Raw genomic sequence first — 25,527 nt, 5'->3', positions numbered from 1 at the left:
TCAATGTACCACTGCATAGTGCTTAAATATCCGAGCAACAAAAACAAAGAGGAAAGGAACAAATTATCATCTCAGTCAAGCACCATCAAAGTCTGGAAAGAAGACAATGGATGTAGACTTATTTTCCTAACCCTCATTCATGATAAGGATGCAACAATTTTACCCATTGTTTTGAGACAACAAGAACTGTTTACAAGAGACAAACAAGCATATAGATCATTAGATTTACTATGCTGAAATGGAGTCAAAGTAATACAGTGCCATGATACATGCTTAGTGCAAAACTATCATAAGACTTGTATGAATTGTTATGAAACCCTCAGAAGAGAAAACTAGATTGCTGCTCATAGTTTCACTGGATCCATCACTAGCAGTCTCCATGTGAGCAAATAGTTTTTTTTTTTTCATGAACAAATTGTTGACTTACTTTGGGTCAAGCCCTGCCATCTTGCCTCCTGACCAAGCAAAAAACAAATATCTGGCACCAATAAGTTAAATACTCTACTATTTTATGAACATCAGTTTCCTGGCCCAACAATGCCCAAATAATATCAACAGTGCATCCATTCAGGGCCATTTGGCTGCATCTATACCTATAAAGTGCAATATAAAAGCTAGTTTTTATGGATCCCATAAAATATTCTTTTCAAAGGCTAAGTTGAGTTCATATGCAACATCTTAAGATCTACTTTAATTAAGTGGCTGTCAAAACACATTATTTCAAATAGAATATATCAAATTTTTATTTATATTAATTTTTCATTTAACATTACAGATGTTGCATAAACATGAAAACAAACGGCCCCTCAGATGCCTTCCTCTCTTTCTCCTCTTTGAGAACTGTAAGATTTCTGATCAGATAGCTACTGTACTTCCTAAGAAACATTTCTTTCAGTTCCTGTCAAAGATCTTTGCAACCATACAGCCCAAGCATGGATAATTGTATTAGGCCTAATAGCCGAAGATCTTAGCAAGAAAAATAAGTGAAAAGTACATTTCAATGAAAACAGAGTCATGCCTTCTCTAACATCGATGAACAATCAGTTTCTCAAATATTAAACAAGAAAAAGGAGATGAAACATTAATTTTCTCATAGAGTTTTCCCTTCTTTCCCCCCTTCTCTTTTGAAGATCAATGAGGACTGTCCCTCGGTTTGAAAGAAACTAAACATGTAATCAACAGTGAACAGAAAGCATAAATAGCTCCAGTGTTGCAGTTCAAGTGAACCTAAAACATATGCAAAACTATAAACTCTATTGATATATTTTATGGAACTATTGAGAATGTTAGTATAAATCCAGGTGCAATATTAACTAAACAAAGCCAACGGCCATGATATCAATATATGTAATGATATATCTCATCACTTATACAGCTCAAATCGTCAGCAAATTCAAAAAAGCATTATTTGTGAAGCATGAACAAAGTTTGCAACACCCATTGTCAAAGCTTACTATATTATTGAACAAGAACATTAAGTGAGCAACAATGTGTTTGAAGCTCAAAGTATCAATGGAAGAACTCCCTCAATGTAAAAGTAGCACGCAGACAACACAGCTACTCTTCTGCAACAACAATGCTGATCTCACCCTTCTCAAGCAGGTCATAGAAGGTCCTTGTCTTCCTCTGTTCATTCCAGTGATGCATCTTCCAGAGACCACCAGCAAAAAGGCCCAGAGTAAGACCGATGCAGATCTCCTTGACAACACTAGGTCCTTTTAGCGTAGCATGTGCTATCTTATGTGCCGCCATTTGCTTCTTCTTCAGGCTAAATTTAAATGGAACTCCAAAAGAGAACCTAGAAATTAGGAGATAGATAAATAAGGAAGCATTTGATAATAAATTGGCACCTATATTACAGCTAGCAACTATATTCACTATTCAGACATACTCAACCTATTTTAAACCTCCAATGACAAAGTAAATATATAGTTTTATATTCTGATATCTTCTCTCTCCTATTAATAGGCTCCTTATAAGATTCGAAAACATGAATGGCAAGAAAAGCTCTGGAACCGACACCATAAAGTGTGCTAAAGTAAAATCTCAGGCAACTAATGGAGGAAAGAAAATAAGTAACAATTGATAAAGCACACAAGAAGAAAATAATAAATATTTGGGAAGAGCAAGCACCAGCCAACAGGTAAAGGTCCACCTTCATAAGATTATTGTAATTATAATAGTGTCATTACGATATTAGAGGTTTAAAATATATCAGATACTTTAATGTCCAGTTCCTTCATCCTCTTTTTTGTGCATAAATATATTTGATCTGTGCCCTTGATATTATATCTTTTCCATCTGTCCTATATTTTGGCACTAGCATCCATATTGAAATATTGGATAGAGTATTATATATATATATATATATTACATTACAGAAAGCATATTCATATGTTAGCAATACAGATATTCCTTGTGCTTGTGTGTGAATAACAAAATTAGTTAGTTCTATATATTCCAAAGATCGTGAGATGTACTATATATTTGAGACATATCATACCCATATATGTAACAGGCCTTGTAATTGAAAATATAACTAGCATGATACACATTGCTGGAGTCTTTTCTTATTATGCTAGTTGTTTAATTCCAAAAAAATAAGGTTTCTATAGATCGCGTTCGAACGCAAGAGGGAGCAGGGTGTGTTCGAACGCCCTTGTGAACGCCTGCAGGCGTTCACATCGACAGAGAACGCAAATTGTGCGTTCAAACGTACTCGGCTGCGTGCGAATGCCTGCATACGTTTGCATCGACAGAGAACGTAATTTGTGTGTTCGAACGCGATCGACCTCGTTCGAACGCGATAGGCAAGAGTCCACTATTTTTAGGATTAATAATTGTCATTTTGGCTTGTTTGGTTAGCCTCTTAAGGTGTGGATAGCAACCAAAATAATTATAATGAATGAATCTTGAATTCTATCTCCTTTCTATCCTCTCTACCCTAACCTCTCTTCCCCTTCCTTCAAGCCCTAGTCGTGCGCCATCTCGACGTCGGTGTTCTTCTAACCTCCCTCATTTGTCGAGTCCTCCCTTCTCCTTGGAATATCGTCTCGACGTCGGTGTTCTTCTAACCTCCCTTGTTTGTCGAGTCCTCCCTCCTCCTTAGGATCTCAGCCACTTCTCCCCCTTCATCCTTATCCCCTAAACTCCATAAACCATCCACCCTCATCTCCACTATCATCCATAACCTTATCATCACCTCCACCCGTCACCACTACTTTCACCCTCATTCCTGCGTATTTTCGTCCCAGTTACAGTATGAATCTGCGAAAGGCGTAATGCAAAAAACGTAGATCAGAAAATCACGGATCGATCACCCTTGGTTTCATAATTTTCTGACTACGGGAGAATATCTGGTGAATATTTTCACTCGGTTGCGGGGACTGCTTTCTTGCAACCGATCCAGATATTGAAGAGGATATTCCGTTCTTATCATAGCATTAGATACACATTAGGTTACACATTACAAGTTTAGAAAGCATTTACTATCCATATCCGACTTCTCATCAAGGAAGAAATTTTGTTATCAGTACAAATCTCCACCACACGATATGTATTCACTCAGCTTTCATCCCTATCAGACACATCAATTTCCTCCTCACAACCAAGAAACATCTGCTTCTGCATATGCTATCACCTTGCCATCCCTATATTATCTACTCGAACAAAAATACCCTTTAATAGGACGCCCTACTGAGTGAAGTACATGTTTCACATGCCAAAATGTAATATTTTTCGTGTAGAAACACTTAGCCATGAAGGATTCGGATCGATCGAAAAGAAAGCACACCCATCTCAGATCTCTAACACAATCATAAACAATTGCAATTTAGATTAGGAACACTATGAGGACAGAACGAAGCACAATCTCCTAAAGCATTAACAGAACAGAAATCAAAACTGAGATGAGATCAAACACATAGAAAATTACAAGAAAAAAGAGCACACCTGAAGCACGGGAACAGGGGGAGGTCGGCGTAGTCGTCGATTTTGGTCTCTGTTGGCAGGGAGGAAGAACAAAAGAGCCCAATCTATTGGTCGCTGTAACCATAGTAAAAGCCCTCCCTATCTACGAAACTACGATAATGGTATCGATATTGTGTGAGTTTCGTACGTTTTTGAGAGTTTGTATAAGAGATTATACACCGGAACGAACGGTGGAGATGCGGAAGGCATCGGTACAACTGGTGGGCCGGCCCAGTACTTGGATTCAACTGGGCCGGTCCAATCACTGGATCAGCCATCCTGTGGACCCCGCCAATACTTAAAGCATAGGATCGTCTGCAAGACCGACGCACCTATTCCTTCATTCTTGAAGACTATAGGCTATTTCTCAATAATTAAATAAAGTTTCATCCAACCATTTGAAACTTAGGTTGGATGGGTATTGGCTAAAATTTTAGTAGAGTCTACATGTATAAATGTCTTTATATCTTACTACTAATTCTCAAGGTGGGTGGTAACTGGCAAGGTGTCAGTGTAACCTGTTTGTGTACTAATTAATAATAGTAATAATCACCCAAATTCCCACCTAACCATTCGACCATTTTCCCTCCTACTTCGAAACCCACACCTCAACCAAAATCCAACCAAATCAAAAACCCTCTAATTCCAATCCAACGTCCACTTCCCTCTCCTCCCTAGTCCCCTCCCATGGCCGACGACTGCTGCGGTTGCTGCCGCCGCCGCGGCGCCACCACCTCCACCTTCCCCAGCTGCGCCACCGTCTTCCTCCTCATCTCCGCTATCCCCGTCGCCCTTATCGTTTCTCTCGAGCTCACGTCCCCTGCATTCGCCTACCGCAGCGGCGGCTGGCTCCGCGAGTGCGTCAAGTGGGATCCAGTCACCTCCCGGTTCTTCGTGTCCACCTTCTTCGGCGGCGGCGTCGCCGAGATCGCCGAGCCCCGCGGCACCGCTGTCGCCGAGGAGAGGGTCGTGCTGAAGGATCCCGACGTTGCCGGGAACTCCTCGCTGGGGATCGCCGTGGATCAGGTGAGACGGCGGCTTCTTGTCGTGTACGCCGATGCTTTAGGGTTTCGATATAGCGCCGTCGCGGCGTACGATATGGAATCCTGGGTCCGGATCTTTCTCACTCGACTCAGTGGTCCAAGTTAGTATATTTACCAAAAATCCCCTTTGATCTATATTTTGAGTGCGCTCTTCGTCTCTGCCGTTATATATATCAATGCTCTAGAAGAACTGCACGGCTATGATGCTATGGACTGTCAAAATTAATTTGCCGTTTTTTAATAGTACATAAATTTAGGTTACATTCTATTGAGTACTAATATCACCTGTAGGCTAAGTGGGATGGATAACATCGGCCGGCGCTCCCAATTACAAATCCTATGTGTGATATGCTTCCATAATTTCTGCATAATTCTTTCCAGCACACTTCTTGCAAGGAGATTCGAACCTAGGTTTTGTGCTTGAGAACTGCAGTTATTCACTTTTGATGAAAGGAGCCACTAGGATAAGACTATTCCACTATTTCTCAATGACCTAACCCAGAAAATTGCATTTCATCTAGATGTTGCCGGGTGGGTGTTTGTCTTCTTGAAAGTTGTATTATAACATCTTTAACTCCCCATGGCATGTTGCTGCCTCGTTCTTTTGAGACAATTATAGTGACTTGTGAGTGGTTTTCTTTGGTAAGTATATTCTTGTTTCTTGTCGATATAAATGTGACCATCAGATTATATTAATTTAGTTTTTGGTCATGCAAATTCTATTTGAGTGGTGCTTTATTACCTTTATTTGCCATTTGCCATGATTCTAGCTATAGTTCTGTTACTGCAAGAGATTATCTCTAGCCTTTCTTTGGCAACTCTTATTATAGTTCTTCTATCTCTCTATCTCTCTTATATTTTTTGGAAAAAAAGAAGAATTCTTTGTGATGATCTCTATAAAACTATTGGAAGTTATCTTCTAAGTTCTAACTTTTGCTACATTAAAGGACAAATATATATATTTCCAACATCAGTAATCTTTAAATGCCAACTTAGTTGATGTATGTAAAAGTAGTATGTGCTATATGCTGCTTGTCTTAGTTCTGTTAGCTTTATACTTATTCTGGATGATATAAATAGTTAACTTTACCATCTAGTTGAGGCCCAACATCTGTAATCCTTTTCGTCATTCTTCTAATTATATGAAAATTGAAAAGTCGTACAATTTTGAATAGCTTTGGCATCCAACTATCCAAACCCTGTTAGCTGCAGAGCTCAAAGCCTCCAACATAATCCTCTTATTCTATCTAGATTTTTTGTCATATAACTTTGAGCATCTTTTTTACACCCCTCCTGAGCTAGCTGCCAAGTAATGCTGTAGCGTTTGCTATTTAACTTTAGAATATGTACATCTTTTGTGCAATATCAGATTTGCATTCTGCCTCTGACATTAGTTATACTCTATGTTTTAGGTGATGAAACTTCATATGCAGATGATGTGGCTGTGGATGAAGATGGGATTGCATACATTACTGATGCAAAAGGAAATAAGATCTGGAAGGTGGGCTTGAATGGTGAATTGCTATCAATTATGAAGAACAACATCTTTGTTCAAAGGAAGGGATGGTTCAACAACTTAATCGGGCTCAATGGGATTGTATACCATCCCAATGGCTATCTTCTTGTTGTTCATACTTCAGGTGGCGATCTTTTTAAGATCAACTTGAAGACAGAAGTTGTAAGTGTGGTTAAAGTTGAAGGCTCACTGAGCAGAGGAGATGGTCTACTTTTGGTCTCACCAACTAAGTTAGTTATCGCTGGCACACCATCGAGAGAGGCTGAGAGCTCAGATGATTGGGCGACGGCAAAAGTTACTGGGCGATACATCGGTCCCATGCATCGGATAGCCACATCGGCCACGGTGAAGGACAGAAAAGTATATCTCAATCATCTTTTTGGTTTTGGGTTCACCAAGAAGACGCATCTCCTCGCAGAGGGGATTTTCTCTCCTGTTGCTAATTGAGATAGTCGTGTTTGTTGAGTTCTTCGCTTTGGAAGCCACTCAATCAAATCATACTCATTATTAAGGGGGAGCATCTTTAGTGCTGTTGTAGTGTCTGTTCTATTATTTCTCAAACTCATGTGACATGAGGATCATTCTACTTCCTATAACTTTAAAGCTTATTATTGTAGGATTTGCGTCGTAATCATAATTCATGTGGTCAAATTTTTATGTACTAAATATGGAGTAAATTTGATTATAAAAGACATCCATTCAATAGAGCTGCAAATTGTTGGTTAGTTATCATCACAAAACGGCTAGAATGACAATTAACAGTAAAATACTTTTGAGTTGTGGCTGATAAAATTATGCATCCAGTTGCTTCAGATAACGGAATCATAACGTACCTTGTAGTGCACTCAGGTCCCAACTCAAGATAGGTGGAATGTGTGTGCTAACTGCTAAGAATCCAAGATCAAAATTTTCTCTTTTTATTAACTGTGAGGCACATGAGTAGGATCTAGGTGTTTTATTTTTTTTCTCTCTTTTGCAGATCGCCACCTAAATGTGTTCCTAAATTGCCAATATTTCAATCATAACAGCAGATACTTGATATTTTCAAATAGCTAGATTTGATGTGATTTTCCTAGTAACTGATGAGAATTTGATATAATCTAAAGGGAAAAAAATAAACCTTAAAAAAGGACTGCCTAACTACCTCATAAATACCAACTAATTAGGAGTTGGAAAGATAAATGAAGTGGGTCACTGCTCGTTAACCAAAAGCACCTAATTCATAGCTATACTAGATTAAGGATTTTTTTCTCTCTCTTTAACTCGAAACAAAATTTAGTCTATCCTAAATTAAGGAACAGTTAGTGAAACCACCTCCCACTACCTGTTAAGAAGATGGTCTGCAGCGTAGGAAATACTACATCTAGATACTTGGCAGCTGCCAAGTATTTGATTGCATTAAGTTCATGCATCAGAGACAGATGAGATGATCCACTTCATACGATGAAGTGCTTAAGACCACTTGTTCCACTAAACCCAACCCAAACCCAAACCTCTTCACTATCTCTCCTCTGTGTACTGCTGTTTTCACTGGCTTTTATCATTACCTCTCATGTGTGTTATGCCCCTTAAGCTCTCTCATGAGAAGCAATGGAGCGGCAGAGGAGCTTCTCCATCAAGCCCAGAAGAGTCGTGGTCACCATCTCCTTCTCTCTTCTCTTCTGCTTCCTTTTCTCCTTTTGGGTGCTCAACATTAACCCCTTGGGTTCTACAGAAGCCCAGCTCCAGTACATTGGAGGTCTCAAATCCATAAAAGGTCGAGCATTTGCTCCTCCTAGTAGCAATCTCTCTGGTGATGCCACTGAAGTCCCCGTCTTGGAGGAAGCCCACATGGTGGAAGTTGCTAATCTTTCTGGGGAAGCGTTGGATTCAAGAAGGGAGGTTAAAGATGCGATCTTGGTAGATGCCTATGTGATAAATGATGGTGATTCAACAAGAGGGGCAGTTAATTCGGTATTCGGTGAGAAAGATGCCATTTTGAATGATTACTTTCCGGGGAGAGCCAATACTTCTTCTGAAGAAACCTTGCACTCGGTTGAGGTGAAGAGGATTGGTGATTTGACCAGTGCTCATAGATTGAAAAGCTCTGACGTTTCCAGGGAAGGTCTAGATTCCAGTATCGAAGGAGAAAACAATCCATTCGATGGCGAAAGGTTGAAAAATGAGAAATTTGAGGAGCAAAATTTGAACAGTCCTGCAATCTCTTCGACTACTTTTGAACAGATCACTGATTCAGTTGCGGAAAAGAATGAAAGTGAGGTTGCAAACCATTGTGATATATATGATGGAAATTGGGTTCTTGATGAGACTTATCCTCTCTACAGAAGCAAATCATGCCCCTTTATAGATGAAGGGTTTAGCTGCGAAGCTAATGGGAGAATGGATGCAAAATATATGAAATGGAGGTGGCAACCACACCACTGCAACATACCAAGGTACCCTTAAGCTTTTCTTCTTTTTTTATGTGAGATATTAATGCTTGGTTGAACTGGATTTATGATTGTTTGGGCTAAATTCAGATTCAACCCAGTCAAAATGCTAGGGATGATTAAAGGGAAGAGACTGGTGTTTGTTGGGGATTCCATAAATAGGAACCAATGGGAATCTATGATGTGTTTACTACAAGGAGCTATTTCAGATCCTACACGAGTTCGGGAAGCTCGTGGACGAAAGATCACAAAAGAAAGGGGGAACTACAAGTTCAAGTTCCTGGTATATACTTATAGTAGTAGTATTTTTATTAGCATCATTTGAACATTATTAATATGCAAAGGTTGTTTCAGGACTACAATTGCAGTGTTGAATACTATGTAACTCATTTCTTGGTGCACGAGAGTAAGGCAAGAATAGGGCAAAGGCGTGTTAAGACACTACGAATTGATACAATAGATAAGAGTTCGTCGAGATGGAGAGGAGCTGATATACTTGTATTTAACACTGCTCATTGGTGGTCCCACCAAAAAACGAAAGCTGGGTGAGCGCATTACTTTCCGTCCTCCAGCTATAACATTTGCTAATGGTTCAAACTTTATTTTGAGCTAAATATGTTCTCAGATTGATATTTGAATTTATAACTTGGTAGACCTATGCTTCTAAATTTCAAATAGTTGCTCAACATTAGATAAGATTTACACTGTCTGAGCTCTACTGTAAGTTTAGGTAGTTATGTGACTTATGTCATATAGTAAAGTCAAATAAACTAGCACATAAACAGATATCCTAATAGGGATATCCATCTTAGCCATCATTTCCTCCCTTTTTTATATATTTTCCATTTCAAATTATTGATTTTTCTGAGTTACTATATTTTCAACCTACAACACCAGCAAATCGTTTATAAGCTGGACTTTGCTTCTCGCATCTAATTGTACAGCAAGTTTTGTTCTTTTGGATTTTGTTTCTTTTGGGGTATATAACTTGAGATTGTTTTCATGCAATAGAACCAGTAAACTTCTTTTAGAGTTTTCATGCAATAGAATTTTTTTTTTTAAACTTTTGGCGAAAGGTTTCTCTGCAGAGTAATAGTGTGTTATTAAAAGAATTTGAGGTGCTAACTCAGTTGCCTCGAGCATTAGACCATTAAAATCGAAGAACAAAATTCAAATAAAGTTATGTCTGCCTTTTATTTGTTGGTGGTAATTGAACCATCAGAATAACTACTTTGCAAATTTAATTATATGTTACATGTTGAGCTCCATGAAACCATAGGTTGGATTCTGTCTTTTGGTTGCATTCATTGGATTCTATTTTTCTTGGTTGCTATATTAGGTCATCGTATAAGAGTTTGTTTTTATTATCGTCAAATCCGGAAGCATGCAAAATTCATAATCAAATCTCTTACTGCGACAGTACAATGTGAGCGTCTAATAAACCACTGCATTTTGTAAACACTCTACAGAGTCAATTACTATCAGGAAGGAGACCAGGTTCATTCCCATCTTGATGTTTCTATTGCTTTCCAAAAAGCCCTTAAGACTTGGGCGTCATGGGTCGAACAGCATGTCAATCCACGCAGGACCCAAGTTTTCTTCAGAAGCTCTGCACCATCACATTTCAGGTTAGTTTATCATATCCTTGAAGCTAACAAAAACAAAAGTTGCATATGATCTCTGCTCATAGTTCCTGTTTTACTTCCTCATTAGTGGCGGCGAATGGAATTCTGGAGGACACTGCAGGGAAAGCACCCAGCCCCTGAATGATACTTCTGGCAGACAAGTTACTGAAAAGAAATTGATCTTAGAGGAAGTTGTAAAACAAATGAAAACCCCTGTTACTATTCTGAACATAACAAACCTTTCTGGACTTAGAATAGATGGTCATCCATCTATATATGGTAGAAACCCTGGAAAAGGGCCTCCTTCAAGCATTCAAGATTGTAGCCATTGGTGTCTTCCTGGAGTTCCAGATACATGGAATGAGTTATTGTATTCCTATTTAATAGCTAGAAAACATAACCATTTTTTATAAGAAAATATGATAGAAGGCTATTGTCTCTTCCTATGGTCTTCTTATTCTTTGCATATATTGCTCGAGTTTTTTTGCCTCCATTGGTGGGCTTTTTCTTCCCTCTCAAGTGTGGAAACCTCAGGCCAAGTAGTAGGATTTATTGTGATAATGACAATGAAGCAAAACATGTCGGAATGTTAATACCTAGGATCCTAGAAGACCTATTTCGTTATAATTCTCAATCATTCTCAACATTGATGAATCTTCAGATCAGGAAAACCGTAAGCACAAGCTCTTTGATACACAGCTCATCAATACATGTAAAGGCTGTATGCATTAACATAATCAAGAATGTAATATTTATGATTTTTATCTACAGACATTCTTTACACAAGATCAATACACGATCTATATAGGAATTTAAGTAAAAAATTTAATAATTGTGCTGATAAGCTGGTCTTCCCTCGTAAATATATTATCTACAATTTGATTATGTGGATGTTCTGAAACTGCAACATGTTAAGCAACTTTATGAGCTCGATTATGAGAGACAGCTGAATCATCTCTTTTCGAACCTTCTGGCTTGCGAGCCCAGGCTGGAGCCTGATCAGGTCCATAGCGATAATCGTAAAAAAGCTCCTCGCTTGCTTCAATATGTTCTTTGGCAAAAATACCGACTCGATGATCTCCAGCTACCAACATTACCTGACAAAGATACGGTTAAAATGATGAAGGTAATATCAGAATGAATTAGATGAGTCGAGTAAAAATACCTTTGCATAACAATTAGGATTTGACGAGTGATTTGCAAATTTGAGCTTGTCACCTTTGCGATATGCATCCAATACATACTACATAAAGAAAACATAGTGAAAATAGTTTAACCAAGCAAACAGATATCATTTTCGACTTTTTCTAGCTAAGTCTTCTGAGAGTAGACTTGGTCAGTTCCACAAGTATCCATAAAAATTTGTCAAAAGTTTAAAAGTCTTTTGCTAATCTAATAAGGTAGAGAAGCAGTTCTTCTGACGAGTCGATGTGGTAGAACAGAAGCTTAACTGGTACCTGATCATCCAAATCAAAGAGGAATGATGAGTTTGCACGGTCATAGATCTTCCCGCGTTTGTCTGCTTCTTTGTGGGAAATCAATTCGCCGGTGTATTCTCCAAGATAATCATTTTTATTAACAGGGTTCTGTTATTATGTCAAACAGTGTTAGAAGCAAAGCAAGATACTATATTCTGCAGAGCCTTAACTTTCTGACCTTTATAAAGGCACCCCATCCAGCAACATCAGACCTAGCCAGCAAAATCTGGTATCATGGTAAACATTCAGCAAAGCACGTTACAGTGTAACTAAAGCATTTAAAGAAAGCATTCAATAATATGGCACTACTGTACTCACTCTCTGCCGTTGTTTTAAGAGGAGCTTCATATTTCCACACTGATAGCCATCACCTCGTGCTGGTGGCTCACCTAGTGAACCATCTCCACAGCTGCAAGAAAGTGGGTATAGAGAGTAAATAACCTTTATGTACTATATCACATTTCTATATATGGTCATTCATCCTGTGGCTACTTCTGCCAATTTAGATAAGAGTAGGATGGAGGAGGTATGTTTGCTTTAACTGACTATCTCATCTGGAGGAATGAACAACTGTGGGGTGCAGCATTGGGTGCAGCAAAGCAATGCGCAGCGAATGAAACAAGGCAGCACAGGTGCAGCATGTAATAACTATTTAAGAGAGGAAAGAGCATGATCATGGAAGGTGACATGAAGACCACACTGGGAAAAAGGGTCAGAAGAGAAGGTTAACAAGGAGTGTAAGTCTTCTGCACAAGGTGGATACTCTTTGTAAGATCAAATATAGCAAATGCCAACTAATTAGATTCCTACATTGATTTGTTACTTCTGGTTATAAACTAACTAATCTTGATTGTTCATTCCAAAATAGAAGATCAGCAATTGTTTGTCTTTATGCTTGTGCAGTAGAAGGGATAAGCACAGACGTGCCCTGAAGCCTAACATCAACCCTCAAGAACAACAAATGGACATCAAAAGTATAAGCATGCTATAGAGAAATGTATCTGAAAGGTAGTTTTAAATTTAACTGAAAGGTAGTATAACCATGACCAATTACCTAACCCAGCAGTTCCTGCAAACATCAGGATCACATTCACGCCCAGCAGCGAAGCATGGGCATTGCCTGCTTCTGCATTGACTCTTGGCACAATGACACCCTCTGAATCGGTTTTTGCAGCTCTTGGAGCACCTATAAAATTGTAATACAAAATCAGTCGATTCAATAGAGGATTTCACACTTCATCTATGGCATATTAATTTTGAAAGACTGAATTGATAACTTAAACTGAATTTCGCAAGTTACTTTAATATCTCTTTCCAGCTTAATTGCTGAATAGTGAAAAGTTCCCAATCAGAATGTCTACTGCAGGTTCATATGTTGAGGAAGGACAGTTTAGTGCCTACCCACAATATTTCTCACAGCAAGTTCCATTTTGCATACAAGAACACTCTTTCCCACACATCGTCAGACAGCCACATGGTGCATACTGCTTACACCATTGCCGTTTTCCATCAGCAATTCTTTTCCAAATAGTTGGATGGCCAGCAGATTTCCAGGTATATTTAAGCTTCCGTGATTTTCCCCTCCTACGAAAAATTCGAGTTCTTATGGGCATCTCTTGCTCCTACAAGCAAGAACAAGTTCTCGTAAAATTGCATTATGGAGATGCTATCATAGTGTAAGTCAATGAATCAGATGCTCAGTGTAGATATAATCACACTCAACAACTAAACATGAGTAAGAGAATTTTCACACAAGATGGAAAAGCATTATTGTGCTAAGCCAACATGTCTACGTAAATTAAAAAGAGAAAAATAGAAGGGAATCCCGATGCATGAGGCTCCTGTCTACGTGCAATCTTAGAAAGAGAGATATACAACTTTACACTCATCTATGAGGAGGTTATTTCCAAGACTTAAACTCATGACCTCTTTGACACAAGAAGCAAGTCTTACCGCCACACTAAGTGACACATCTAATAAGGCTACATAAACAATGATATCATATTATTGATTAACCAAAAACCGCATCTATTGCGTGAAGCATATGCTTAAATATATTGATTCAAAATATACTTTTCAACATAATTGAAACAAATATCTGCATGTAATAAAAAAAAGTGGACTTCTTCCTGTTAACATGCAACTAACTATGTTTATATGTCAGTTAGAACTTGTAGGGTAGGTAGATATCGCACTGACTACCAGTAGCAGCTTTTCCATTCTTTTAATACAATAAGTACATTGTAGAATTTCTTTAACACACACCATATACTCCGGGCCAGCCTTTCCAAAGTCATCTAAGCTTGATTTTGTCGACAACGGTCTGCTTGGGATTGTAGCACCATTGTTAAACATGTAGTTGGATACCTCCAAGCATGTCTTCAAGCCAGAAAGTAAGTTTCTAGCTATAAGGCAACTGCAGAAAAAAGCAATGAGTCGAGCAAGTAAAGAAAATAATATTGCTAGAGAACAATGAGAGAAGCAAGAGTTTAGCATTAGAAGTGGCGGAACATTGTAAGAATTCAAAGGATCAATCTCTTTCTACACCACCTTCTCCCTCTCTGCCCCTGGATCTCTCTATGTAAACTTAATGAATCTCAATAAATCTTACCGGGCACACTTTCCTTAAAAAGAAACTTTTAAATAGTAAAAGGAGAACAGACAAATAAGAATACTTCCTAGATATACCTGTTTTTCCCAAATATCTCTATACCCTTTAGATAAAGATCTTTCTCCATGGTATTCCAAAAAGAAGCAGTTTGTGCTTTGCCGGAACTGAATGAATCCTTTGTCATAGAAACCATATCAGTATCTTTTACATCTTCTATGGCATTACTGTGATCACCAAAACAGTTATCTGTCTTAGAAGGATGCTCAGTGAAAGCATCAACAGCTTCCTCCTGAAAATGGTTTAAACTGTGTTTTCGAGAATCTGGATCTTCATTATCAGCCTTGGAAATAGGATGATCATGCAGCAAATTTTCACCAGCCAAAGACAAATCTGAAGATGTTAGTTTCTTCTGCTTTTTATCAGCAGAAACCAGAAATGTTTCTGTAGGCTCAGTTTCTCCCTCTAATATGCTTTCATGCTCTATGGTCTTGCGCTTTCCTACAGTTTTTTCATGGATTTTCAGATTGATTATTTCTGTCTGGAAAGTAGCTTCAGCATTAGGTGTCCTGCTTGCCTCAGCAGTTCCTGAAGAAAAATTGACTGATCTGTCCTCATCAGTGCATATTTGCATAGATACAGTATCCCGTACATTGTCATCACTGGGATTTGAATCTTCAGATTCAGAGAGTACTGCAGTATCAAGTTCCTCTGTCACAGATTTAAATTTTGTCCCTTTTCTGGCACTACAATCTGGCTTATCATGGCATACATCTAGAATGCCTTTCCTTCTCTGTGAAGTATAACAAGAAGTTAGATAGATTAACCAATTAACAACAGTACTTTTTCATTTAACAAGGAGTTATGATAGGACGATCAGGACCTAAGTGTAAGAGACATACCTTAAGGTAGCATTGATCACCACACGGTTTCCTAACCTCATCAACTTCAAAGACATAAGGCTGCTTTTCATTCTGCCAGACAGAAGTTTGCAAATAAATCAGCAATCCTTTTTTCTTTTGTGGTTACTTTAGAAATAATCACTAGCATTTTGACTCACTGGCATGACTAAATTCTGAGAACATCCATGGAGGCGGCAATCAAAAACCTGTAAACACCAGTGTATTTAGTGAAGTCATCACAAAAGAACCTAAAGAGACGTATAAAAGAAGAAATGATCAGTACTGATGACACCTACCAAACATCTTCGGCAGAAGAGATTATCAAAAGAATCTAAAGCCGCATCAAGAGTCTTGTCAAGGAAAACTGGACCTTCGCACACAGCATCATCAGCTGTAGAATTATTTGCTTGTTTCTCATTTTCCTCAGCAAGTCTGCCAAATCTTTCCTGCAATTCCATCATACACCATGAAATTTAGGAACCCTCATGGCTTCGTTTTAGAAGACAGCTGTATGAATATATAAAGGCCAACAGAACAATGCATGTCGAATAAAACACAAAATTACATTTCCACCCCCTGAATTATGACTCAATATCATGGTGTCATAGAATTTCTCCTAACTATCTAAAACATCGGCCATGAGAGATTCTTGGGAGAACAAAATGTGAAGGAAATAAACAGCCAGCATTATCATGTCACACCAGAGGCTCAGGTTGTTACATGTTTGATAGTTTACAGGCATGTAATGTGATACTAGGTCATAGTGCAATGGGTGGAAATGTAATCTAGCTTAAGAAACATCTTGTCAAAATTGTAAATCTTCTTCTATAGCTGACATACCTGAATCTCCAAATGAGTTGCATCAATGAACTGGCAGAGGATATTCAGAACTTCCTGACATAACCCATGGTCTTGAAGGGCTTTCCTGCATCAGGTAGGATCAACAGTGCCATATCAATACTCCATGGGAATATACTAACATGTACAATAATATCTAATTATGATAAGTATAATACAACAAGTCCAATTAGTTGAGGATTCCTGTGATTCTTGGTTGTTAATCTTCTTATGCAAGAAGAAAGCATCTGATCCAAAGAAAGGAGTATAAATGATGTCACGGAATAACTATCAAGAGAATAAGGCAACATATGCACGATATGTAGTTACCATAACATTTGATCTTCTCCTTCAGAGAATTCATGCCTCTCTTCCTCTTGTTCTGGAATCTCTTCGTCACTGTCGCTACAAATTAGTGCTTCATTATCATCTGGATCGTAATATATCCTTCTCCTCCCAACAACTGACTGGTCATCAGCCATTCTTTGATTTCTGCGCTGTGTTAGATAAAGTAGAGTAAAGAACAGGAGAACAATATAACCTCTAGATTATTGTACAATAGATGTTTGGTATAATATTATCATCCAGCAAACATTGATGATAGAAAAGTGATAAACAAAAAACAATTGAATCGACAGAGTAACTTATTTGAAAGCACATCATGTAGCCAAACATATAAAATATAGGATTAAGATTACGTTGAGCCAGGAGGCCCAGGACCTTACAAGTGCATTTCTCTTGTTGATAATTTATTGCAGTGATAGTTTCGAATGTCTACTTGGGAAAACTCTAGAAGAATGTCCTATTATGAAGACTTAATACTTAGTATATGATTACCACTAGCATGAAACCATGAATCTTACGTATTGAAGATGCATAGAACACCTAGATGCTTGTTTGTCATGGCTTTCCAGAAACATACCAAGTTTCCACCTTGCTTCAAAAGCATAAAGTAAGCTCATACAAATGACCTGAGCTTCCTCATTAAGTATCAAACCACATCTCTACTATAACCTTCTCCCGAAGAGTCTTGGCTAGTACTACATCAGCAAGAAGCTAGTCCTGACTATTTCGGGTCCAGCTATATGGATTTTTATTATCATTCAGCTCTATTAAGTGTTTCTGTAACTAATACTTACTTTTTAATGTAACAGAAAGAACAAACAAAAATAGTCATCAGCATTATGGTAGAACATTAATAATCGCCCTAAGAACCCACCCACCCCCCCAAAAAAAAACATACACACACACAAAATCCCCACTTCTAAAACCTCACTCAGTTACTTCTAAATCTATATAAGCTCGGGCTAATATCCAAACAATTGAAACAACAAGATATTATCGGGAATTCTATTTGCATAAACTACAGGTAACATATATTGCCAGTGCATTCTACGAAATAATAAACATAAAAAACTTCAATTGAAAAATTGACAAACATAGCAATACTTGTCTAAGAACATCCAAGTAGTGTAAGGTGAAATCTTGTCGACAAACGGAAATTTGACGAGGGGCACGGTGCTCTTATGGCCACCGCCACTCCCAAACAGCAAGCTCCCCGACGTCAAGTTCTCCTCCAGGCTATGTCCAATCTCCTTCTCCCCCGATCCATTCGCCCAATCCCACCCACTCAAACAGCACAGGGGCTTCCCCATTCGCACGGACAGCATGCTCTCCACTGTCTCGGACTGTCTCGACGAACTCCTCGTCGCCGCCTCCGCATCCGCAGCCATATCAAATAGATGGCACGTGTGGAGCTGCAGACTCTTCCTATTTCTCTCGATCTTTTCCTATTGTAACAACTTGCGCATCTCAATTCGTGTTGTTTTAAGGGAATCCTGACGAGAAGACGAGGTGGGGATTGCATACCTTGACGGAAACCAATCGAGAGGCCTGGATTTGCTTCTTTAACTGAGTTAATTTCCACGGAAGGCTCGAAATCCCCTCCTTCCCCTGCTCTCCATCCGACCGCTGTAAACCAAAATTGACACGAAATAGGCCTAAGATTTCAGATTGGTACTTACGATATGTAATCTATTCGAATCTCTGGATCGAGAAATCGTATAAAAATCGCACCTTGGATCGATGTGAGGAGGAATCGGCGGCTCTGGAGGAGGAAACCATGGCGGTAAAGAAGAAGAATCCTTTCAGAGGGAGATGTCAGGGCTCTGAGAGTACTTGTTGGCATCGATGGTGATCTTTTGTTGCTTTTTAAAAAACTCTAAAGAGAGACCTACAAAGAAGACCCTATCTGACGTGGCATTACAAAAGGCTTTGGTCCCACAAGAATGTGTGGCTCTCCGGTGAGCTTATGATGAGTGGGTACAACAGAAGTGTCAGCGCGTGGTCCCAATTAAAGGCACTTGATCCTGGCCGTTGGTTGGGTGGAATTTGTGGACTTGATTGCTGTGATTGATCGAGTAATATCAGGATCATTTGCAAATTAATTCTACTTTATAAACATATTAGCAAAAATAGACAAAAACTCGCGTTTACAAACAACTTATCGTTATTTATAGAACATATTGACTATTTCAAATATAAAGTGTAATGTTTTTATAGATCTATGCATTCTTTACATAGAAATTCATATATATATATATATATACGTGTGTGTGTGTACTGCAAAGCCAGAGTAGTTCCGAACTTCCGATGCACAATGAACTCGTATTTTTGTTCATATTTGCTAATGTGATTATAAAGTAGAATTATCTTGCAAATAAGTCGTAATTGGGGTAAGTGTATGAGTTGACTTGAATGGTCTGTTCTACTAAATTTAATGTAAGATGTAATAACGTATGCAATCTTACCTTCTTTTACTTCAGAATATATCTAGATGCAATGGGTCGAAGCTTATCAGAAGTCTTACAGAAGAAATATGAAACTACCCCTTGGATTTTCTCACATACTTTTGCACAACTTCGACACCTTGTCACAGGCACCAAAAAAAAACACGATTTGGCTTTCTTCTGCGTCTCTCCTTTGCAAGAACAAGAACTTCCACAGCAATAGAAGAACTTGGAACAGTCCTAACTACACCTATCTAAGTAGTTGTTTGGCTAACTAATTAACCAAGGAACAAGTCCATTAATTAACTCCATCCCATGCCATCAACCAATGCCTCGTTCATCACAGTAAAGATCATCTGTTCGAAGTCATACTGCAAAAGCGAAAGCCAAGAAGATCGCCACCCACCTTCTCGACTCGCTTCTCCTTCACCTCTTCTCCAAATGTAGTGCCGGTCGACGACCAGCATGACGAACATCCTCACCCACATCACCATTGTTTCATGCAAATCAATGAAGAAGATTGCAAATCAACTAGGCCCATGAGACCTTAGTTTGAAGCCTAATGACATGGCCAGTTAATAGAGCTTAAGAGGTCTCAAGAAGGCGGATCAAGATAGTTAGTAAGTGGAAAAAAGTTGAAGAGGGTGAAATGGTGAGTTTGGATAATAGAAGGAGAGAGGGAGAAAGGGAGAGAGGCTAAGGGCATGGAAGGAGTTCTTTAGCAGAGTGGTTAAGGGCTCTTCCCCTTCTTGCTTGCTTTGCTCCATCTCTCTCTTTGTCCTTGTTTGTGAACTAAAGTTTTGATGAGGATTTAAGTAGAAGATACGAAGGAGGTGCACGGCGTAAGGAGGTGTGCATGCATGATGGGAATCCATGTTTCGTTTAGTCTAGCGAGGTTGATAGATTTAGTGTAGTGCTTTGCAACTAGGGTGATCTTAAGTCACGTTGTAGCCAAGTCTTACCGATCTATGACCAAAGTTACAATTTATTGGAGTTTACAGTTGAGAACTTTCCAAGGGCTATGTGTGTTCAATTATCTAAACGTACATATTAGAAAGAGCTACTTCTTTTCTTTTACCTATAACCCATGGACTAGGATGGCCTTTTATTTTCTTTCTTTTTTCTGAAAGCAATGTATTTGGAGTTCCATTTTCTCTTTGGTACACATTGCTCGAAATGGAGGTTTTGCTTCAATCAATTATTGCAGATAAGAACAGATTTCAATAATTATAGATAAAGTCGTGTATTTAAGATCAATATAACAGGAACTCAGAATTATTTAATATCATAAAGATATTATCCATTGAATAAATCCTTCGATGTCTCTTTTTCTTGGCAGAACTCTGGAATTGTAAGCCTACAATTTTTTCAGTGGTGCTGCTACTCCCAATTTGAGTAAGAATTTTATTTATTTTTTACTTCTCCAAAAAGATTATTCTTACCTGGCAAAAGAACAAAATAGAAAGAATCCTAATTATTTTGCTCTTCTGATTTTAGACCTGCATAGAAAACATATCCAATGACGATTTGTGCGTCGAAATGAGAACAGGAAAAGAGAGGCCACAGGCGTTGAGTGTGTACAGTTCCCGAGAGACCAATAAAAGAGAATGTTAACTGCAGCTAGCAAGTATAACTATAAATCAATGATGAGGCAAGATAGCTCAACAAAGTAACGAGTGAGTGACTTCTAGAAATGCAAAAATTACGGATATTGATACACAAGCTGGTGAAATGAAGTAATAGTTCAGATTCAACAGCAACAACAAATGGCATTGAAGTAAAGATACTAGTAATTTGTGTAATGATGTGAATTCACTATCATCAGACATGTATCTGTAAGTCCAGTCCTGTTTTAGAACAAAAAATAAAAGGAAAACTGCAGATAGACCTAATCTGTGATGACATTCAACAACTCGCACATACCTGGTCTCAATATAGCTGAAACATAAGCTATATTATCCAAGCCATGAGATTGGAATTGCAAGCTTCCCGAAGACAGAATAACATGATTAGATCTTCTGATCTGTCATCAATATATAATACCAACAATCCATGTACAGACACTTCATTACTGATCAGTAGCTGGTAGGGGTTGAAGGGCTTTCAGCGGATTCATGATGACACCATCAATTAGGCCATACTCTTTAGCTTCTTTGGCACTCATGAAGAAGTCTCGGTCGGTATCTTGGTTGATCTTCTCTAAGGATTGACCAGTATGGTATGCTAGATAACCATTCAAATTGGCCTTGTGATGTAGCATCTCATTAGCCTGAAGCCAAGCAAGAGAGTTCATTTATTAGTAAAGAAGAGCCAGCTTTTACTGAAAAGCTGCAAATAGGAGACTCCATGTTCCCGATGGCAACAATATGCTTTAAGACACAGATAGGAAAAAGAGCATTAATGTGGAGTATCTGCAAAAGAAAGTTCCTGATATATCTGTTTCAAGTTGCTTAACTCTAACCTCCCAAGATGGCAATTGTAGAGTCAATCATAACACTATAAGAGATAAATACTGCTACATCCTCAAAAGGTTGAAAAATATTCAACAGAAGCTTAAAATTTACCTGGATGTCAATATCAGTTTGTCCACCTTGAGCTCCTCCAAGAGGCTGATGAATCATTATCCTGGAGTTGGGTAAGCTGTACCTTTTCCCTGCATTTATTCATTTTACAATAAACAAGAAGACCAAGCAGGAAACTACCCTTAGTTTCGGTCATTTAGTCCATGTAGTTGAATCAACAAGAAATACCTTTAGTGCCAGCACTCAGAAGGAAAGCACCCATGCTGTCATTGGGAAAACAAACATTAACAGCAAAGTCAGTGACTCCATGTGGAATGATGATCAAGAGAAAGGCAACATAACACAATCAAATTCACGAATCATGCAGAAAACACAATAAAGAAAAGAAAGAGGCATATCGAAATCATTGTCCTCGAAGTATACTTTGAGTGGTAAACCAATTACAACTTGCTTAGGTCACATAACAACCTTTAATATTTTAACAATTACATAACTATATATAGGTTTTAACCGACAGTAAATTAGCAAATCTAAGTCTAAAAAACATAACGATGAACAAAAGCTTTTCTGGTAGAAGTGGCCTCTAACTATCAGAGTAGTTAATCTTTTATTTTCATGGAAGATCCTCGTTTTGATTTTGCTTTGTCATTTTGTATATTTCTAGTTCTATGGCTTGGTCTGTAAAAGTATCTCTTGTTCCTTTGCAGCCCAATAAATATCTAGGTATACCTAACTCCAATTGCACCGCATGCTTTTCCGTGAAAGAGATGTCTTAATTAACCTAAACTTAATCCTGATGAACATAAAAAATTCAGTCTGCTGACCTTAATGTCTGAGAAACAATAGGAAGCATACAGATGATAGATAGGATGGCAAAGACAAATCTTGAGCTTTGGCAAAAGAAGAAAAAGAAAAGGAAAATTTTGCGGTTGAACAATGTAGCTTTTGGTTAATGACAATTCTAAGTCAACCCATACGTATTGCAGCTAAACATACAACAAGAAGACAGTTGAATTGTGCAGACAATACCGACCCTTATTTCTTCTTAACACCAAGACTGTATACATAAATGAGACCAGATGAAACAGTATTATTACTACAAACTTTCTCCCAGGATGCCCTAGTTAGCTGCTTAGCATGATAAACTATCAGATGATGAAATACCATTATAATACAGAAAATCAAACTTAAGGAGTTCAGGTTTCAAAGTTTCAATCAACATTATATAATCTACTTGTCAGGAGGAAGCCAAGAAGGGAAATCTAAGGAATCAAATTCAATCTGGATATTTAGGTCTTAGCAACTGATATCCTATAGCCATAACATCTAACAAAAAATTTCAGCAACTGTACACATGATTTGAACATCTTATAGACTTATAGTTCAACCAAACCTAGATAATTCATATTTGAAAAAGGAAATGTTCCTGATAGGCTTTACAGATTGCATAATGAACTCAAAACTCGAGAAGCTTGGTGTCAATTGTAAACCAAAGCAGGAGAAAAATATATATACCTGGCTGCCAGACCAACACAGACAGTGGAAACATCAGGCCTGATATGTCTCATTGTGTCAAATATGGCCATACCTAAAAGAAAAAACATGCATGCAACTGAAATATTAACTAACTTGACCCATAATTTTGAGGATCTAAGAGAACTGTTAACATGAAGTCAAAGTCATTACCGGCTGTAACTGATCCTCCTGGAGAATTTACATACATGATAATATCCTATCAAGAACATCAAGAAAATTTAGAAACTTATGTGCAATAGAGTTTGTAAATTGGCATTCAAGGAAGTTTAGAAGAAATTAAATGAGAAAGCTAGTAAGCATAAGCTTTTGTTCATTCCTATAGGATGAAAAAGTTCTTAATAGATCACTTTAACAAAAGAAACATAGCTATGTCAAGCTGGAACATCTTTGCCTCAATAAACCCATTAGAAAAGAATAGTTAATAGTAAATTCGTTTATCCTTTATTCATCAGGCATTCAATGTTAGTTTCTAGAAAAAACCTAATTTGTTATGTAAAGCAGGTCGAAAGTCAGATTAAGGAATGGATATTAAGATGTTATTTGACATTAATTGAGATCAACAGTAAATCAGGTATTTTCTAGTTGCTAACAAGCAGCTCAAATTTTAGATCGAGATATTACAAGAGACATTAGTTCAAGTAAATGTGCATCCAAACATCATGTTAAACCTCAAGTCTCCACATCTTCTTAGAATGAATGGCTTGTGTCTTTTGAAAAGCACAGACAGTCTCAGAGCAAAAGGAGGTCAGTTGAGTTCCAACATTGTCAACAATAGAGAAGGCAGCTTGACATAACTTGGCAAGCATAAGGGCAATAATATAAATTAGAATCAATGAAGAAACAGGATGATTTCCAGGCAAAGAGAAATACTAAACTCCGAAGAAACACCTAGACCATAAAATAAAAGGTGCCTAGGAATTCAGACAATTTAAGGAGAGAAATACAACCTCTAGCATTAGTGCCTTAGTTTAGCTAAAATTTGAATACTCAAATCATATAAAGCATCATACGAGCAAAACTAAAAACTTCATCAAACTCATGAGTACTACTCTAAGATTCTGGGAGAATGTGATCGAACAAAGTTAGGACATGAAACTATTCCAACCTAATAAATAACCACTACTAACCAGTGAAAACACCAAAAAAAAAAAAACAAAGGTAAAAGAACATACCTTGGTAGGATCAACAGCATCAAGATACAGAAGCTGACCCACAATAATGTTCGCCATGTCATCATCCACGGCACCACCACATCGAATTATCCTCTGAAAGATCGTAACGTTTTAGTGTCCCTATTCTCAAATCAAGAATTTAACCAAAACCCATACTCCCTGGAACCCTACATGCTGAAAGAGCTGGCTGATGACGCTCTGGAACCGCTCCTGCACCATGGGCGGCGGCCCTTGCCCTCCTTGCGCCTCCACCGGGAAGTACGGCGACGATGGCATCGCCAAATCATCCCTAAAAAAAAAGATCAAAATCAACCCAAAAGGCAAACCAGGTCCAACCAATCAAGAAAGATAAACAAATGACCAACCTAATTGACCAGAGCCCTCTTTTCTGAGATGGGTGCGGAGCCGAGAAGCCACTCGAGTAGGCGGCCTTAGGGGAGACGAAGGTAGCCGCGAGACTCTTAACTTTCCTGCGAGAGATGTATGAAGAAAGAAATAGTTGGTTAAAGAAGAGAAAAAAAAATAAAGGGAAGGGGCCGGAGAGAAGCAAAAAGGAATACCTTTGAGAGAGGATAGAGAGGGAGTGGTGGAATGGGAGGCGGAGTGTTCGGTTAGGGTTCCCGTGGAGAGATTGGAGTGGGGAAGGAAGCGTTGCCATTAGAGAGGAGCTCGCCATTTCCTCTCTCTTTGAGCTCCTTGTGCTTCTTTTCTTCGGGTTCTATCCAATTCTCGACAGAGAGAGAGAGAGAGAGTTGGCTCTCGGTGAAAGAGATCTGGGTGTGTAGAAGATTAACAATGTCTGGAAATTAATTAAGGTAATTTCTATCGTAATTGCTTCTTAGTTGCAGTTCGGACGATAATGGGTCGGATTCACGAGGGAGTACTATTACAATTCACGCCCTACATTTCCACGATTTTACAATTCACGCCCTCCTTTCTAATATTTATATCATCCCCTGATTCAGCTAAAATGCTCTCTAATTATAGTCTTATAGATTTATAGTAAGACCTATAAACTATTACTTATTTCTACATGCATTTATTCTTCTATTTTAGCACACATTGGCCCTTTAAACTATAAAAACATCTACCCTAATGATA

The 25,527-nt window shown here is 38.3% G+C and overlaps 5 protein-coding genes across 9 annotated transcripts; 2 read left to right on the top strand and 3 right to left on the bottom strand.

The window, feature by feature from the left end:
* Positions 1-1,309: 1,309 nt before the first annotated feature.
* On the bottom strand, positions 1,310-4,091 carry LOC140791571 (probable cytochrome c oxidase subunit 5C-1). 2 transcript variants are annotated; one of them, XM_073142213.1, is made up of 2 exons: positions 3,952-4,091; positions 1,310-1,798 (listed from the first exon to the last, which is right to left on the bottom strand). In XM_073142213.1, exon 2 carries the CDS (start codon positions 1,750-1,752, stop codon positions 1,558-1,560), a length of 195 nt encoding a protein of 64 aa, XP_072998314.1. In that variant the 5' UTR covers positions 1,753-1,798; positions 3,952-4,091; the 3' UTR covers positions 1,310-1,557. The 2 variants fall into 2 exon arrangements, with proteins under 2 accessions (XP_072998314.1, XP_072998316.1); XM_073142215.1 differs by having other exon boundaries at positions 1,310-1,768; positions 3,952-4,077.
* Positions 4,092-4,452: 361 nt separating this feature from the next.
* On the top strand, positions 4,453-7,194 carry LOC140791495 (uncharacterized). Its single transcript, XM_073142091.1, has 2 exons — positions 4,453-5,113; positions 6,425-7,194. Exons 1-2 carry the CDS (start codon positions 4,657-4,659, stop codon positions 6,973-6,975), a joined length of 1,008 nt encoding a protein of 335 aa, XP_072998192.1. The 5' UTR covers positions 4,453-4,656; the 3' UTR covers positions 6,976-7,194.
* Positions 7,195-8,019: 825 nt separating this feature from the next.
* LOC140791148 (protein trichome birefringence-like 6) lies at positions 8,020-11,026 on the top strand. Of its 3 annotated transcripts, none has more exons than XM_073141558.1 (6): positions 8,057-8,163; positions 8,243-8,963; positions 9,048-9,240; positions 9,312-9,502; positions 10,427-10,585; positions 10,671-11,026. In XM_073141558.1, the coding sequence occupies exons 1-6, from the start codon at positions 8,109-8,111 to the stop codon at positions 10,993-10,995; spliced, it is 1,644 nt and encodes a 547-aa protein (XP_072997659.1). In that variant the 5' UTR covers positions 8,057-8,108; the 3' UTR covers positions 10,996-11,026. The 3 variants fall into 3 exon arrangements, with proteins under 3 accessions (XP_072997658.1, XP_072997659.1, XP_072997660.1); XM_073141559.1 differs by having other exon boundaries at positions 8,094-8,160; XM_073141557.1 differs by having other exon boundaries at positions 8,020-8,963.
* A 263-nt stretch (positions 11,027-11,289) lies between these two features.
* On the bottom strand, positions 11,290-18,609 carry LOC140791147 (histone-lysine N-methyltransferase EZ1). 2 transcript variants are annotated; one of them, XM_073141555.1, is made up of 17 exons: positions 18,484-18,609; positions 18,277-18,378; positions 17,857-18,197; positions 16,738-16,899; positions 16,411-16,495; positions 15,867-16,016; positions 15,729-15,776; positions 15,571-15,642; positions 14,749-15,461; positions 14,326-14,476; positions 13,462-13,682; positions 13,115-13,246; positions 12,379-12,469; positions 12,239-12,286; positions 12,040-12,168; positions 11,748-11,825; positions 11,290-11,679 (listed from the first exon to the last, which is right to left on the bottom strand). In XM_073141555.1, exons 1-17 carry the CDS (start codon positions 18,529-18,531, stop codon positions 11,494-11,496), a joined length of 2,757 nt encoding a protein of 918 aa, XP_072997656.1. In that variant the 5' UTR covers positions 18,532-18,609; the 3' UTR covers positions 11,290-11,493. The 2 variants fall into 2 exon arrangements, with proteins under 2 accessions (XP_072997656.1, XP_072997657.1); XM_073141556.1 differs by lacking the exons at positions 18,277-18,378; positions 18,484-18,609 and having other exon boundaries at positions 16,738-16,904; positions 17,857-17,999.
* Positions 18,610-20,968: 2,359 nt separating this feature from the next.
* Positions 20,969-25,398, bottom strand: LOC140790049 (ATP-dependent Clp protease proteolytic subunit 5, chloroplastic-like). The gene is made up of 9 exons (XM_073139958.1): positions 24,987-25,398; positions 24,792-24,896; positions 24,598-24,715; positions 24,427-24,519; positions 23,405-23,450; positions 23,234-23,306; positions 21,947-21,981; positions 21,761-21,849; positions 20,969-21,465 (listed from the first exon to the last, which is right to left on the bottom strand). The coding sequence occupies exons 1-9, from the start codon at positions 25,100-25,102 to the stop codon at positions 21,265-21,267; spliced, it is 876 nt and encodes a 291-aa protein (XP_072996059.1). The 5' UTR covers positions 25,103-25,398; the 3' UTR covers positions 20,969-21,264.
* Between the last annotated feature and the right edge of the window lie 129 nt (positions 25,399-25,527).

This window comes from Typha latifolia, chromosome 6 (assembly GCF_019914945.1).
Source record: "Typha latifolia isolate L0001 chromosome 6, TyphaL0001v2, whole genome shotgun sequence".
In the NCBI taxonomy this organism is placed as follows: Eukaryota; Viridiplantae; Streptophyta; class Magnoliopsida; order Poales; family Typhaceae; genus Typha; species Typha latifolia.
Note: the sequence above shows the minus strand (reverse complement) of the source record. Positions and strands in the feature narration are given on the sequence as shown.